General features: G+C 38.0%; 1 protein-coding gene across 1 annotated transcript in view; it reads right to left on the reverse strand.

The window, feature by feature from the left end:
* Positions 1-17,382, reverse strand: part of plxna2 (plexin A2) — a 225,524-nt gene that overhangs the window by 46,460 nt on the left and 161,682 nt on the right. Inside the window, exons 13-16 of the mRNA XM_077218389.1 lie at positions 10,170-10,321; positions 5,393-5,510; positions 2,430-2,566; positions 1,192-1,359 (exon numbers count right to left, since the gene is read on the reverse strand). Of these exons, the coding sequence (XP_077074504.1) occupies positions 1,192-1,359; positions 2,430-2,566; positions 5,393-5,510; positions 10,170-10,321 (575 nt within the window). The remainder of the gene's footprint in view (positions 1-1,191; positions 1,360-2,429; positions 2,567-5,392; positions 5,511-10,169; positions 10,322-17,382) is intronic.

Genomic DNA, 17,382 nt, shown 5'->3' on the forward strand with positions numbered 1-17,382 from the left:
GTAGCCGGAAAAGGTAAACAATGTCCAGGTGGGAGGAGCGTTGATCATGTGCGACGAGTTATGATCAGAGTTGCTTACAAGTGAAGAAGAAATGGTTCGTGTTTGTGCCTTTCCGAATTGTGACAACAGAATGCGAAAATATAAGAGCTTAAATTTTCATCGTCTTCCTTTCCATGACCTCGAGATTCTGCAGTTTGTGGCTAGTTGTATTTCAACTTGATGTGCAAACTCCCGTAGAAGTACTACGCGCTAAAGATTACCGCATTTGCAGTGAACACTTTGACAAGGATGACTACACACACTCAACACAGCGGGGCCGTTTGAAGAAAAATGCCATTCCATGTACGAATTCGTTGCACATGATCAACGCTCCTCCCACCTGGACATTGTTTACCTTTTCCGGCTACAGCACGGGACTGCAGCGCGAGACTACAGCTTGCCGTCTAAAAGACTATTTAGGTGAGTTGAAACAATGGCTAAATTGCTAAACGCATCTTGTTCACATGTAGGGTCCCTGTTCATGTTGGACAGACATTTTAATTGCATTTTGTGTCTGTTAAGAGGCTCAAAAACGCTCTTTATGTCGATGCCCCCATAGCTGCCGTTTTAGCTGGGTGGGAGCTCTGGGCATTCGCGGTCGCAGCTCCGCGTAGCAAGCACCAATCCGGTTCGTTTTTTTTTCTATAGTCAGTACTCACAAAGGTCTAACGATCAAGATTAACTTAAAAATTGCCCGGAGTTCTCCTTTAAGGCTGTTTTTTAAAATTAAGTTCAGACATAAGATGTACTCTGCAACGACAGACTGTGCAAAGATTTTGGGACATCAGCAGCAGCAGCATATTTTTAGATCTCAGATGTGACTTAAAGCTTTACTTTCATAAAACTATCTTCATGATCACCCTGTCATGGTGTAAATACTATGAAAAAGATGAAAGGATCTATCTGGATGCAAGTCAGCCATTTATTCATTTCCCCAAATAACAAAGCAACACAAGGCCTTGAACAAACATGTAGAACTGCATTCAGTAAATCAGATCAATTTCTTTCAGGAATGTGTCTGAAATCCATTCAAATGGTCTTAGAATCATCAGCCTCAAAAAGACTAAATTGTTTGCTAACAGTGTTTGAAGGCCACACTATCTGATTTGAATAATCCAATACTAAAACAATGCATCATATATGTACTGTTACCTGGCAATGCTCCATTCCGGTTCAACGCGTTGAACAGTGGGGTCGTCTATATAATCAAAAGTCAGGCTCCCTCGGACCTGGGCGCGATCCACACTCACGCTGATCTGAACCGGCCCGATTCCCGTCAGAGAAGGGGCGGAGTAACACACAATCTCCGTCATAGATCTTCTGTGGGCAAAGAAAATACAAACCAATCAGATTCTGACAAGAGACTATGAACAACACAAAGTCTTTACTTAATAACAGATGGCTAGACTTATTGTTCAGACACACTATATATGAATGGCTAGTGGGCGGCTCTCTGCTCTTTTTCAATTGCAGTCTTTTCTTACACCTCTCACTGAAGTGCTACCTATGGACAGTGAGCATTAGCCATTCTCTGCAGTGTATTAGAGAACGCTCAGCTATTACTTATGGCACCCTACCACACACTCATACACGAGTAGGAATGCGGCATCCTTCCACAGGAACACAGAGGAAAATAGAAATCTGCAATTAGCCTCTATCGCATTAAAGTAGTCACTCTCATGCATCTTTAAGCACTACAATCAGCCTCATCTTTAAATTGAGATCCTGGAGTAAGAGGGAAAGGAGGTGATATAGGAAGAAGTCTGGCGGGGGGTACGATATTTACATACAGAAGTATGCTAGCAAAATTAGAGCAAGAGGAAGAGGAAAGGCAGATGAAAAAGAGGAAATCTAGAGGAACTTTAAGCATTTAATTGAAGGAAGTTTAAGCAGGAAGCCATCCGAAATGCTCTCTGATGGATGTAAAAAGTTTATAGAAAGTTAGGATCAGCAACTTTCTTCTGACATCAGTGTCCATGTTCACACTACTATATATACAGTTTTGGTCAAAAGTTTGGAAAAATTATTATTATTTTTTTTTTTTAAAGAAGTCTCTTATGCTCACCAAGGCTGCATTTATTTGATCAAAAATACAGAAAATAAACCCCCAGTAATATTATGAAATATTATTACAATTTAAAATAATGGTTTTCTATTTTAATATACTTTAAAATACAATTTATTTCTATGATGCAAAGCAGAATTTCCATCAGTCATTACAGTATTCAGCCACATGATCCTTCAGAAATCATTCTATAAGTTAGTTAGTTTTTTTATCGATTGACAGCACTAATATATGTATATTATTTTATATAATATATGTTTTACTATATAATATATTTTTTTATACTAGGCATAACAATATAAAAAAAAAACAAAAAAAATCATACTCATAAAACTCGCAGGTCTGGTTCCCAAAAAGCACAGTGACGCTGCTGCCTGCCCCCAGGTTTTCCCCCATTATGGTCACTTTAGTTCCCCCAGACTCTGGACCCCGACTGGGGGACAAACCCGTGACTGATGGCATCTGCAGACAGAAAGAGAAGACAGGTAGGAAACAAGGAAACAAGCTAGAGATAAAGTCGGCTTTACTTCAAGATAAAACTACATTGTATAATTGTTTACATTTTGCTATTAATTTATCTTGGTAACTCTTTATTTTACAGTGGGCACCTTAAGGGCACCTTAACATAAAGTGTAACCTTTCATTTTATTTACACATGCAAAAGTTTGGGGTGGCTAAGATTTTTTTTTTATGTTTTTGTCTCTTATGCTCACCATGTTTGCATCTATTTGACAAAAAATAAAGTAAACACTGTAATATTGTGAAATAGTATTTCAATTTAATATCATTACAATAAATGAATAAATACATACATAAAATGTAGAAATATTAGGCTGCTGTCACTTTAAGAGTGAATGCACAGATCTAATTTAGCTCACTGGTACTGTACACATGCCTTTACTTTCCCAACTGTTAACGTTCACTTAAGATATCATTGACTATGTTTACTAGGATAAATGCAATTTTTTGACAATTTTGTGTGAATTTGACGCCCGCTTTGGATGTGTGCGCACCCAAAACTTTTCACACAGCGCGTGAGTAACAAAATGAGCTCCCTTTCAAGTCTTGTTGTCAAGGCTTAAACTTTAGTGAAGATAAAGCGCTAACCCGTCAACTGTCCCGAGCGTCATTCACATTTGTTCACGTTCATGCATTGCTAGAATTCCCAAAAATGTTACTGGCCAACTTGCGAGTGACACGTTTCATATACTCGTCAATGCCGATTTTTACTCGCATGCATGCATACATACATACATACATAAATCTATTTAGTTCCGTTAGTGGCAAAGCCTAGTTTTCTGTATCAGCTGAACACGAGCATGTTTTGAATCTGAAACTGCCTAGATGTGGGTGGCAGTTCCACAAAAGACAGCTACTTTTGTAAATAACAACTGTCCTTCATGAGTCTCATTCGCCTCATTCGCTCCTGAGCTCACAAATAAAGAGCGAACGCAACAAAGAAATGCCATTTCCAGTCTTGTCTGAGTGATGCGAGCTCATGAAAAGCATGTCTGAGGATAAATAAAAGGCTTTTAAAATGTTGTACATAAACTCTCTAGTTCCCAGTTCTCTGCCTTTATTGTGCACAGGGACTGAACATAGCAGATGGAGAAACACAGAAACAGACAGCTCTGTGTCTTAAGAAAGCACATGAAATGGCTGGTGGCCGACTTCACACGTGCACGGACTAAGAAATGAATTAACACCAATTTCGCCTCTCATTGTTCTACAACCGGTCGGCCGCTCAGGGACTCCATGTTGTCCGACAACATTTATCGGAACGGTTGAGATAACACGCTGCTTTTATATTTAACTGCGATATGAAAGGCGTGCAAGAAAATCACACGCACACAAACAGGCATAAACACATACTGGAAGTGGCAAAAGCGCATATTGTAATATAAACAGCTCCCCTAATTAGCAAAGGCCGTTAATTGTGGTGGTATGGATAATTGTTTGCCTTGGTGTGCGTGTGAATGCTGCCGTTGATTATCTATTAACCTCAGGCCGGCGGTTTGGTGTTTGAGACAGGTGCGCAGGAGTTCCCACAGGTGCTCCACTGTGACGAGACAACATGGCAACCATCCTTCCTTTGATTCGCTTAATGGCTTTTATTGTCTCCATGTTCAATGTGCGCTCCCCGTGGTGCTTCGTGTTCATAATCACTCAATATTTTAATAACCGAAAACAAGTTCTATTATGCCGACGAGAGCTGCGCTTCTTAACGGAGGAAGCAGGGCTGCGGTTTTACCAATAATAATGACACACACAGCAGCAATCTGTAAATTAGCAAGTTTTTACTGCATATCTCGAGTCTTTTGTGCTTGATGAGTGCATTAGTTCAATAAACACGCTTTTCTTTTTAATGTCTTGGCAAATAAATGTGTAAATGATGTTATTATCCACTAATCCACAGCATAATTTCAGAATCTACTGAAAATGTACAAAAATACTACTTTAAAAAGGACTGAATAGCACAATAAGCCGATAAAAATGTCATGCAAGCCATAAAAAGGTTAATTTATTGACCTTATGGCTTTTAATGACTCTAAATTTGCATGGAGAGACAGTTCCAACACATTAATGGAGTGATTTTCTAGATAACTGCCTGGACAGATAGAAATATATAAATATAACATGCAAATATACAGCTTTTGTGCCAAAAAAGTAGCAAACTAATAGACTTTTAGGACATGTTCTATTATAGTACATGATGGTATTCTTCAAAGGAGTTTTCAAACTGGTGGTTGCGAGAGGGTGCATACAATTTAGGAACTTAGAAAACAAATTAATAATGTGTAGTGCAATATAAAAACACATTTACTGAGTATTTGGCAATATTAACACTTCATTTTTTTTTGCAATTAAATCTATTGCAATGTTTTGTAAGGAAGAATATTAAGTATTATAAGAGCAAAATAAATGCTGTAAGATCAGAAACCAGCATATTTACTTCAAATGGAGGACTGATGAGAGATATAGATTTTTGTAAGGCCTCATGAATATGTGCCGAAGAAAGTCTTTATTCCAAAAGCGTAGCAATTTGAACAGCTGAAGTGCAGTATGTTGAGCTCTGAGTCACTTCCTCGGATTTGACATTTTCGCTGAATCGCTTCTGAGAACAAAGCAACCTCAGTAAGGTTCACCTGTCCAGACGCATAAAATCATGTGACCCGTGAGTTCTCTTCAATGGACCAACTAAAGCTCAGTTTAATAAAACCAAAACAATGGCCGGTTTTACCACTACCTCACTGCATTATTTACATGTAGCAGAGCTCAAGGTCTTACCACAAAGGAATAGAGCTGAGAAGAGCGGGTCTGGAGCTCCGGTTTACACTCCCCTACGCACAAATGGACTGGGCCGGGCTTACTGTCCGCAGGAGCTGCATCCATCTCACATACAATCCTGAGAAAGAAGAAATATACAACGTTACATTACATTTTAATCTTGACTTGAATGAAAGTCACCTAAATGAATGGATATCACCCCCTCATAGCTTCTGTACAAACAAATCCAGGTCCATCCAGTCCCTATGATTACAAAGCTTTAACGCTTCTGGACTTCATCCAGACTAAGGCACCAAAGCACTGGAAGTCATCTCCAGTCCTGCTGAGTGATCACTATGTGACTCTCTCTCTCCATTGATTTCCTCTTGATCTCAATGTAATTTTTGCTTTGATTGCTTTAGCGCACACATTCCATTAGCCGCATTGACAAGACCGGCCTACGGGAGTGCCAATGCGAAGAACACACCACGCTTTTGTAGCATTAAAACCACAAGTTCCTGTAGGTTCTGCACTGCATTTGGGTGTTTCTGCAACTATAGGCACTTTTGGGAAATGAAGTTATTTAATTTATCATCTAACATAGTTACATACATCACAGGAGAATTCTGACATTGTTAAAACAATTATTTTTTTTATCTGAAAATGTCACAGTTCTACCACATCTTAAATTATATTGTGTTTAATGGCACTCTGTGATAGAAATGATGGACCCGGAGAGACTTTCTTAGGCTTGCAACTGTTAAGACTAATTACATAGCTAGCATTTTATGTATATTAATAAACACGCAATTAAACATTTTCACACTTTTTGCATAATTGGACAAAACTACAGCTTGGAAATGACAAAAAATATTCTGATCACAAGTGATATTTATCTTTTTCTTTGTTTTCTACACACATCACAAGTATCTTATTTCATCTCAAACTCTTCATTGACACTGTTGTCATCTTGAAATCCAAGTACACAAACTATTGGAGCAAAATCCTTTGGTATGTTGGAAATGATAACTAATGGAGCAGTATTTTTAAAACTTTTTTGTTAAAACTTTATTTCGATAGTCCACTTTAGACATTCAACTAACTATAAGTAACTTTGCAGCTACATGTCAACTAACTGTCATTAGAGTATTAATAGAATGTCCACTTAATATCTGCTAACACTTTATTTTGTTGGTCCCCAAACAGATATTCTACTGACTATAAGTAACTTAGCAACTACAAGTCAACTTGTTCTCCTAACCCGAACCCTAACACCTAACCATAACCTAACAGTCTACTGATAGTCTACAACAGTCTACTAATACTCTAATGAGAGTTAGTTGACATGTAGTTGAAAAGTTACTTATAGTTAGTAGAATGTCTAAAGTGACTATCGAAATAAAGTGTAACCACTTTTTTTAATAATAATTTTTTTAAAACAAATATTTTTGGGTGAACTATCCCTTTAATATATATATATATATATATATATATATATATATATATATTTTTTTTTTTTTTTTTTTTTACATGTTTTAAACAATTTAAACATGTTTAAGAGTTTATTTCCAAATTTTGTTCCAAAAGTATGAGTTTATGAGTTTCTTTCTGTATGAGTTTCTTTCTGTTGAACACAAAAGAAGATATTTTGAAGAATGTTGGTAACCAGACATTGGCCTCCATTACATTTTTTCCTAAAGTCAATGGCTACTGTCAACTGTTTGATTACCAACATTCTTTAAAATACCTGACAACCCCTGACATATAGAAGTGCCTGAAGTTGAAGAAACACCTACAGTATATAGGGCCTCTAATACACAAGCCAGTGACACACAGCACAAATCAATACAGCGTTATCATGCACTCTGATCAGGGAGCAGGTCGATGTTGCTACATCATACGTGCTGATCAGGTATCAGCTTTACGGACGGGTGGTAGGATCAAATGACAAAATAAAAACACACAGCCCATTGACTGATCCTCAAATGAAGTAAATATGAAACCGACATGAGAATTCAAATCTGAGTTGAAAGTGCAGGGGTGCTGCAATCGATGTTTGGCTGATATCGAGTGTTCGCATCATCAGGGATGACTGTGGGAAGGCATGCAGCGCAGACTGCGTGATTGTGGGTGTGATGTGGCGTCCTGCGGTGAGTCTGACAGGCTCGGCAGACAGCGTTCACAGCTGTTCACAGCACACATTATGCCCTCTCAATCACAATGAGCGGAGGACTTGCACTTCTAAGGCAATTAAAGTTTGGAAGCAAGTTTGGGTGCTCAATCATCGCTGCTGCGTGGAGCAAGTTCAGCTGTTGAGTGTCGGAAATTAGCTGATAGATGCTGTAACTAAACCATATTGTGGATGAAAAAGCACCTTTGATAGCTATTCAAAAGAAATCAATACACGTACGCATGAGATAAATTATAGTAATTTGAGGCTCAGATGATATCCTGATCTCCCTTCTATGTCCTATCCTCTTTTAATGCACTATATCAAAATGGCAAAAGATCTTAATGTTTACAACTTTAGTACAAAATGACCAGAGAGAACTGTTGAAACAGATACGCGGCTTCTCGTTTCCATCTGCGAGTTTGAAGGGGTCCAGTGGCGCATTCTCCATTTCCTCATGACACCCCTTCGCCGCGCCATACAAATGAATCCACTCCCACTCGGCTCGGCTTCGTCCCGCTCGGATTAAACTGCTGTCAGAAGAGAGAAGGGCTGACAAATCTCCCTCCTACAGCCGGCAGCACGCCGTGCATTTCAATTACCACACGTTCCCCTCTCGCTCTGCCTGTCCCCGCCTCAGCGGCAGAGAGAGGCGCTGTGGACACACACTCCACCTGAACGCAGACACTGTGCGCTATTTATATCCCCTTACAACATGACGGCATACACGTTTAAAAGCCAAACGTTCCGAATTCCTGTCCACACTATGAGTGAGTTTAAATGCAACGTCGAATTGCATATTGTAAGCTGCTCATCCCAAATAAGGGGAGGGGCAACGCTAGTAGCGTACACAATGTTTTCCTCATGTTGTGCTGGGGAAGAGATAAACACCTGTGTTGCATTGGCAAATCAGGGATCAAATCTATAAAGGTATGGTGTTTTTTCTTGTTTATGGTGGGTTTGTTCTGCTGAGGCTGCCGTGCTGGGACATGGGCTGGATATTGTTATATGACGCGTGCAAATAGATTGGGATGGATCTTTTGAAGTGTGGTTTTCACAAAGTTTGGTAGCCGCTGATGATTTCCAGAAACGCTGTATCCCACATCTGATAGCGGGTAAGGAAGCCAGCAGTACACTTTTTATTTTCATTGTTGTGTGGATTGTTTCTATATCTGCTGGTGAATTTCTTTGTTTGCTTGAGAGACCTCATTTAATGTGTGTGACTATTTGTTTGTTTGTGAGTGCCTGTGTGTGAGTATGGGATATGAGGGCAGGTTATTGATATCTTCCACTATTTTGTCAAGTACGGAAACTGCAAGCTACCCTTATTGTTAAGGGGTTGTTACAATATCATCACAATCTGTTAAACTGCATAGTACTGCGTATTTCAATAAAGGATAAAGACGGCTGGATACAGTGTGCTAGTAACCCAGTGCTCACACTTACGCGTCAGTTCTGAGATGTACCGTTGATTATTTTTGAGGACAGAGAGAAAAACAGATCAGGAGAAATGTAAGTTTAAAGGGACAGTTTATCCAAAAATGACCAGTCACCATTTACTCACCCTCAGGTTGATGGGCCCCATTGACTTCCAAAGTTTGGAAAAAAATACTATGAAAGTCAATAGAGCCCATCAACTTTTTGGTGACCAACATTCTTCAGATATGCAGAGACAACCATAACTAAATCATTTGTGGGTTGAGTTCTTCAACGTGTAGACACAGTGGCGCATTTAAAACATCTCTGTTTGTTTAAGAATTCTGACCAGCCTTACACAGCAACTATCTCAACCAATGGTGTGAAATTGGGGCTGTCTGTTTGTCTGACCAATCAAAGATGAGGACAGTGTTTAGGGAAACCTGTTCAAAACCCCTTTTTCACTGTTGTGATGCTAGTGGGTAGATATTACACATTTCACCATTTAACCCAATGTTTTTTTTTAATCAAATGGTTGACCAAAAAAGCTGAGTACAGACATTTTCTGCATGTCCTAGCAAAAACTACTGAAACTACAATTCATCACATTTTAGCACTTCTAGCCCATTTCCCCCCCAGGAGGTATGATATTAGTGACAAAATCCTGGCTTAAGGATATTTACAGATAGGGTTAATGACTATCACAAGGGAAAACAACACAAACAGATGCTGAAGATTGGGACCTACTACTGGCAGAGACCAAGCCAGGTCTGTTTTGACTCGAATTACGGCTTGTTTCTGCTTCACAAGAAAATAGAAATGTTTCAGATAGAAATGTTTTCCTGTTGTTACAATGTTTCTGTCACATAAGACAAACTCAATAGAGCATAAAAGAAACGGTCATGACCAACCATTCCTTTCATACTTGGCCCAGATTGGTCGCTTAATGCTTTTGACATCAAAGCCATGTTCACTGTATCCGGTGTGTGTGTTTAATGGACTCATCCAACTGTGCTTTAAAGTAACTGGATGAAAACCCAAGGAGTTTTTTTCCCTCATGAAACAGCTTCTCAGTATTTGTAATGTAGGACATTATCTTTTCCAACTCCTGCTATTTTGAGAAAGATTAAAGATAAGCTAAACCAGTTTTTCCCCATTCTAATCTTTCACAGCATGAATTCATTGGAGTTTTACAGCTCCATAGTCACTCACTGTTCAGCGATGATGTAGCCGTTCTCCTGCGGGGTGCATTGGACTCCTGCTACCTGCACGTTGTTGACCATGTCTGGGAAGGACAGGCCCAGGTTCACACCACGGATGGTCACTCTGGTGCCCCCTTCTGGTGGTCCTGCCACTGGGTTTACCTGAAACAAGAGAGGTAGTAATTGAATCAATCAGTGAATGAATCAGTAATTTTTTTTTTAACTTGAATGTTTTGCAATCAATTTAAAATATATTATACACTACCATTCAAAAATGTAGGATCGGTAAGTTTTTTAATGTTTTTGAAAATGCTCACCGAGCATGCATTTATTGGATCAAAAGTACAGTAAAACAGTATGGTTAAAACAACTGTTTTCTATGTATTATATTTTAAAGTGTAATTTATTTCTGTGATGGCAAAGCTGAATTACAACAGTCTTCAGTGTCACATGATCCTTCAGGAATCATTCTAATTAGCTTATTTGGTACACACAAAAAACTTTCTTTTTATTATCAATGTTAAAAACAGTTTAAAAGAACAGAAATTGAAATCCTTTTGTAACATAGATGAATTTACTGTCATTTTTATCAATGTAATGCATTTATTTTTAACTTATGTTAAAAATGTTACATTTGAAAAGTCTGACGACAAATATATATATATATATATATATATATATATATATATATATAAACAGAGACATAAGGAAGTTAATATGGAACAAGCCTAAACTAGTTAAAGGTCTCCAAATGAACCTTTTAAAGGATTCTTTTTAATGATGATAATTGGTTCCTTTCATTGTGTTTCACTTTAATAGCACCGAATTAGATATCAGTAAAACTCATTGTGGCAAATTCCTAACCTATTAATGTTGCATAGTACATAAAAAATTTCCAGTCAAGACTGCAACAGATCTGCATGCTGTTGCCACAGGCAATAAATCTAACACAAGGCCATTTTAGCCCTCGGAGCAGCCCACCCTCTCATAAAATACAATATGGCCACTCAGCGTGACCTTGGCTCTGGGTGCCAAAAAGCCTTCTGTGCTGTTAAAGCCCAAGAGAAGCTCAGTCCTGGACCCTCTCCAGATCCAAATATCACTGGTCGACAGACACACCAGAAAGCCACAAGCACAGTATAGCCACTACATGCACAATCAATAAACCATTTGTGTGCAGTCATCTGGAAGTAAAAATAACATGATCAAAGTAAGAGCATCTTCTAAGCGTGCTTGTTTACTGATCTGAGACCAGTGCGGTGCGGGAAGTGGACTATATCCTGCAGTCGCTCTAGGGAGCAGTTTAGCTGGGAGTTTAGTGGACATTAATTGGTTAGGATGTAAATAAGTGTGTCACTAGTGAATCTTAGGGTGAAAGTATATGAATCTTTTATTGCTTCTTAAGAACACAGGACTGGAACAGACGGAAACATCCGTATACAAGGGCGGAATGAAAGAAAGAATGGAATGCTAAATATATTCATATCGGTCCGAGTCAGCATCAGACTGACTATCTAAGACAAACTAACTACAGAAAACTATCTAAACTGTTGAAATAATGCATGAAATAGCATAACACATACTTAAAAAAAAGTCATTTTTACAGCATTTATGCACCGTAAAGTATTACCATTTTGTTTATGCATGAAATATACAATGCAGCAAAATGTGTACTCCATTCTAGTTTTTTTGTTTTGTTTCAAATATAATGAAAACTAAAAATGAAGGTTGATGTCACTTCTAATGTAGGCTATACTGCACATTTGGACACACAGAAAAAATGCAAAAAAATAAATAAAAATAAAATAAAATGAATGTGTATACAATGCAGGTGGCCATTTTGTATTTATATTTATTATAAAAGTATAATTTCATAATGTTTTATAAAATGAATGAAATCATAGTAATATAATTTTATTAGGCCACTTTATTAGGTACACCTGTTTAACTGCTTTTTAACAAACATACAATCAGCCAATCACATGGCAGCAACTCAATGCATTTAGGCATGACCTGCTGAAGTTCAAGCTGAGCCTCAGAATGGGGAAGAAAGGTGATTTAAGTGACATTGAACGTAGTATGGTTGTTGGTGCCAGATGGACTGGTCTGAGTACTTCAGAAACTGCTGACCTACTGGTATTTTTATACACATCCTTCTCTAGGGTTTACAGAGAATGGTCAAAAAGAAAGAAAAAGAGAAAATATCCAGAGAGCAGCAGTTCTGTGGGTGAAAATGCCTGGTTGATGAGGAGAACGGCCACACTGGTTTGAGCTGAAAGGCAGCAGTTATTCAAATAACCTTTTATACCCGAGGTCTGCAGAAGAGCATCTCCGAACGCACAACACGTCCAACCTTGAAGCAGCAGCAGAAGACACACCAGTGCCACTCCTGTCAGATAAGAACAGCAAACTGAGGCTACAATTCACACTGGCTCACCAAAATTGGGCAATAGAAGATTGGAAAAGCGTTGCCTGGTCTGATGAGTCTCAATTTCTGCCGCAACATTCAGATGGTAGACATGCTAAACAACATGAAATTATGGATCCATCCTGCCTTGTATCAATAGTTCAGGCTTCTGCTGCTGGTGTAATGATGTGGGAGATATTTTCTTGGCACACTTAGTACCAACTGAGCATCATTTAAACTCCACAGTCAACCTGAGTATTGTTGCTTACCATGTCCATCGCTTTATGACCACAGTGTACCCATCTTCTGATGGCTAGGATCCTGCTTCCAGCCGGATAACACTATCCCGCAAAGCTCAAATCATCTCAAACTGGTTTCTTGAACATGACAATGAGTTCACTATACTCAAATGGCCTAAATCCAATAGAGCACCCTTGGGATGTGGTGAAATGGGAGATTCACATCTTGGATGCGCAGATGACAAATCTGCAGCAACTGTGTGATTCTATCATGTATTTATGGACCAAAACCTCTGAGGAATGTTTCCATATATATATATATATATATATATATATATATATATATATATATATATATATATATATATATATATATATACACACACACACTTTTATTTGTATTACTATTATTTAAAACAAGCATGCAGTATATAAGCGGGATAACATTCACATATTCTTTACGGATTATATAAATATATCCTTACAGAATACACTTTCATCTGTAGATTAAATCTCATGTGATAATAGTCTAGGCGTCAGATTCCAGCATCACTCCGAGCGTGGTGTTGTTCTGACTGGCCATTACAGACATCAAGTGGGCTTTATTCATAGAGCATAAATATCTCTCGCATTGAGTCAATACTTCAAAGTCTCGTCCGCCCACTCTGAGGTGAAAGCACTGCCTTGTTTGACCCAGCAGAAGAGCTCCTTCGCCTGGTTCCAGAGCTACAATTTGCGTCCAACTGCAATTTCACCCCCATTACAAGAGTGACTGTATGAATTCCAGCCTCAGAATGAAAATGTGGACCTTTTGAGAAGAGCTTCAGAGTTCTCACGAGTTGTTTGGCTTTGAGTTATACGGACACATGCACACAGATACACTCCCAGCCACGGGCCAGTGTCATGTCTTGAGAGTGTTTCGAGGACAAACAGGGAGTCTCTTTATTCTTAATGCATGCTTTTTAAAGCAGAAGCCCTGCCTGGATGCCCCTTACCCAACATGTGGTGATCTCCTCGCAGGTAAATGTTGTGTGCTGCAAATGGTTTAGAATGGGTCTTTCGCTAAGTAATGAAGAAATGCTAATGCTTCACACCAGCATGTTCAAGTCTAACCGGGGATGAATTTCCTGTCCTCAGAGGGTTTTCACGCGTTCAATTGCTGCATATAATTAGGAAGCTGTAATGAAAGTGTGCAGCGGGAGGACGAAAGGTGTGATTTCTTACCGGAATTGGAGTCTTTTCAGCTGAATCAGGCACGTCCCCAACTCACACTGAGATGCAATTTATGGGTTTGATAAAACTCAGCTTATGACTTGTTTCTTGCTGCATAAACTGCACTCTAAACACTTTATTTGCTCTTAAATGTCCCGTGTTTGGCTGCACTAAAGACTGAAAGGTGGTAAAAAAGAAAAAAGGGCCTTGGTTTGAACTTAGGCCAAGCAAGCGAGTGTTTAAGCACGGCAATAAAGAAACAAGGGACTTGAAAGTTGTGCATCCAGTTTAAAATTTGAGTTTGTGGTTGAGTGATTCGAGCTGAATGCTCTTCTGTAAATAGACATGTGACTTTGTGGAAAAGGATGTGTCGTACTAGACGAGCGCTGTAGCTCTGATGGGAGAGAAGGTTCTGTCAGGCTCAATATAATTTATTCATGACGATTTTGTGAACGGTCTCTCTCGCTGTCAGTGTCGGGGTGTGTGTACCAGTGTGTATGTGTATTTAGGCCATTATTTCCTGAGGCTTTGGACCATGTTTTGAAACAAATTCATGGCTGGTTTCAACTGCATTTCTAATGGCCCAGAGACTGACCAGGAGATCTTGAATACAAGTTTTTCTGTACAAAAACAAACAGATAAATTGTATCATAGACTCTCAAGCATTTGCCTATTTAAATCCAAACAGCGACTCTTTTTTGGGGCCGGGCAGTGTATTTTGTATAGTATGCTTTATATTTATTTATTTAGATATAAAAATCTTATAATAATCAATCATTTGAGAACAAAACATCAATACTGAAATAAAACTGCATTTAAAGTCCATAGTTCAAAAAGTTTTTCATTGCTGATCCAAGATCAGTTCTGTGAAGCACGGACTGACACCAGTCTTTCCGTGACTGAGCTACTAAGCAGAGGCTCAGAGACCATCTGAAGCAAAGAGCGACGTCAAGACCAGCTTCAAGTGCCTGACTTTCCTCCACATTCATTTGATGCTGAACCCTCAGCTTTCACTGAGGACTTTAAGCCTCATTAATATTAATAAGTCTTTAGAGGAGGGATAGAGTGCTGCTTAATAGAAGTGTTAATCATTTATGACTGTCATTTTTGTGTAGGCAGATCTCGCTAATGTCTATGTATTTGCACAAATCAGCTTACAAATGTCTACATTCAGACAAAAACAGGAAAAATAACAACTAAATTAAGAACAAAAAACGATCACGGAAACGACTGATCTAGAGGACATTTTTACATTTATGTGTTAGTGAGACTGAGAGAGGAGAAAATGGAAACGAACAACTTGGAGAGAACAGATTAAAAATGGATGAATTAAAAATATTCATACTAATTTGCTTTGAAGGAACTGCTCCACTGCATTGTAATGTGGTCTTGGCAAATGCATATGTTTAAAACAAAAAATGCAGTGCTCTTTTTTCCATTTGGGGTTTTCAACCTTTAATCAGGGATACTATGGTACATATTGTATAAAAGTGAGTGCTGTATTATAAGCCTGGTCTGTAAGAACACGCACATAGTACCATATTAATGTCTTTACATACTTTGTTATGATAGTTACATTGCAAAGCCATTAAAATAATCAATATTTATGTAGACAGTCATAATTGTGATACTAGTGCATTTTAATCATACTAGTAAATTATGAAGGAACAGTGATTAAAAATTTAGCTGAACTTTAGTTTCTGAACTTTAGCTTTGGTTGAAGTAAACTAAATATAATACTTTTAATACATATTTTTACATTTTTCTCAAACATTGAAGACCTATACAATAAAATAAATAAATAAATAGAATAAAAAAGCAGTGCCATTTAGCAAAAATACAAACATTTCCAAGCTATCATTAATTAAATTACATGTATTTTCCTTAAAAGTATAACTTAAATTGTGCAACAAACCAAATACACACTGACATGCCAAAATAAAATACATATTCACACCTCCATGAACGGAAACAAAAGGCTAAATAAAAAGATGTGTATGCTTCAATAACCTAATAATGCTATTTTATTAACACATTCCATTAACAAAAACAGAGGCAATCCATCACATAGCTCTTAACCCTAATTTGCCCATTCATCCTAAATGAAAACAGACAATGGGAAGTCATAACCCTTACTTTTTAATTGGTTTGTGTGCACATGGGGCAACAGCTTGTGATATGCAGACTGCAAACAGCCACATGACTCAATGAGTTCCATGAATCAGGTACTTTAAACACAGGGCACTGGTGCGTTACCTAAACTAATTAAACACCATGTCTTCTCTCAGTCTCCAAGCAGACACACACACACACACACACACACACACACACACACACACACACAGTATGCCATCAACATTCTAACATTGTGTTAATTACAAGAAAACGTGAGATATTGGCAGCTAGAGTGAGTATGACTGACGATGAGAGTGACAGAGAAGCTGAGAGAGAGAGAGAGAGAGAGAGAGAGAGAGAGAGAGAGAGAGAGAGAGAGAGAGAGAGAGAGAGAGATAGATTACTCACGATACACACAGCTCACCTTTCTCTGAGAGTCTATGAATAGCAGCATCAATAAAGAGCTCAGTCAGACTACAGAGTAGAAATATGAGCTGACCGAGAATCTTCCACACAACTCTCTCTCTCTCTCTCTCTCTCTCTCTCTGGCTGCATTTATTTGATCAAAAAGAGTAGAAAACAGTAATATTGTAAAATATGATTACAATTTAACATCTATTTTAATGCATTTAAAAATGTAATTTATTCCTGTGATGGCAAAGCTGAATTTGCAGCATCATTACTCCAGTCGTTAGTGTCACATGAACCTTCAGACATCATTATAATTATATATGATTATATCATTATTTCTAATAATATCCTGATTTGCAGCCCAAGAAACATTTTGCACTATTATCAATATTGAAACAGTTGTGCTGCTAAATAGTTTGGTGAAAACTGATTATTTGATGAATAGAAAGCTTAAAAGAACAGTATTTTTTTGTAATATAAATCTTTTGTAACATTATAAATGTCTTTACCAGCACTTTTGATCAATTTAATGCATCCTTGCTGAATAACAGAATTAACAAAAACTTATTGACCTCAAACTTTTCAACTGTAGTTTACAAATAGATGGTTATACCTCCCATTTCACAGTATTAGGCTTGAAAAACATAAATAAAGATCTGTGTGGATCATATAAGTTAAGAAAAATATATGTAATGCAAAACAGAATTATGCTGTTCTTGTATGTCTGAAACACTTACGTAATACATATATATTTCTGCCTAATGGGACTCAAATCAGATCATGTACTGTATGACAGAAAAAACTGATTGTTCTTGACTTGAGTAAGTGTATATTTGACC

This window comes from Siphateles boraxobius, unplaced genomic scaffold (assembly GCF_051911475.1).
Source record: "Siphateles boraxobius isolate OS27281-9 unplaced genomic scaffold, OSU_SipBor_1 77, whole genome shotgun sequence".
Classification (NCBI taxonomy): Eukaryota; Metazoa; Chordata; class Actinopteri; order Cypriniformes; family Leuciscidae; genus Siphateles; species Siphateles boraxobius.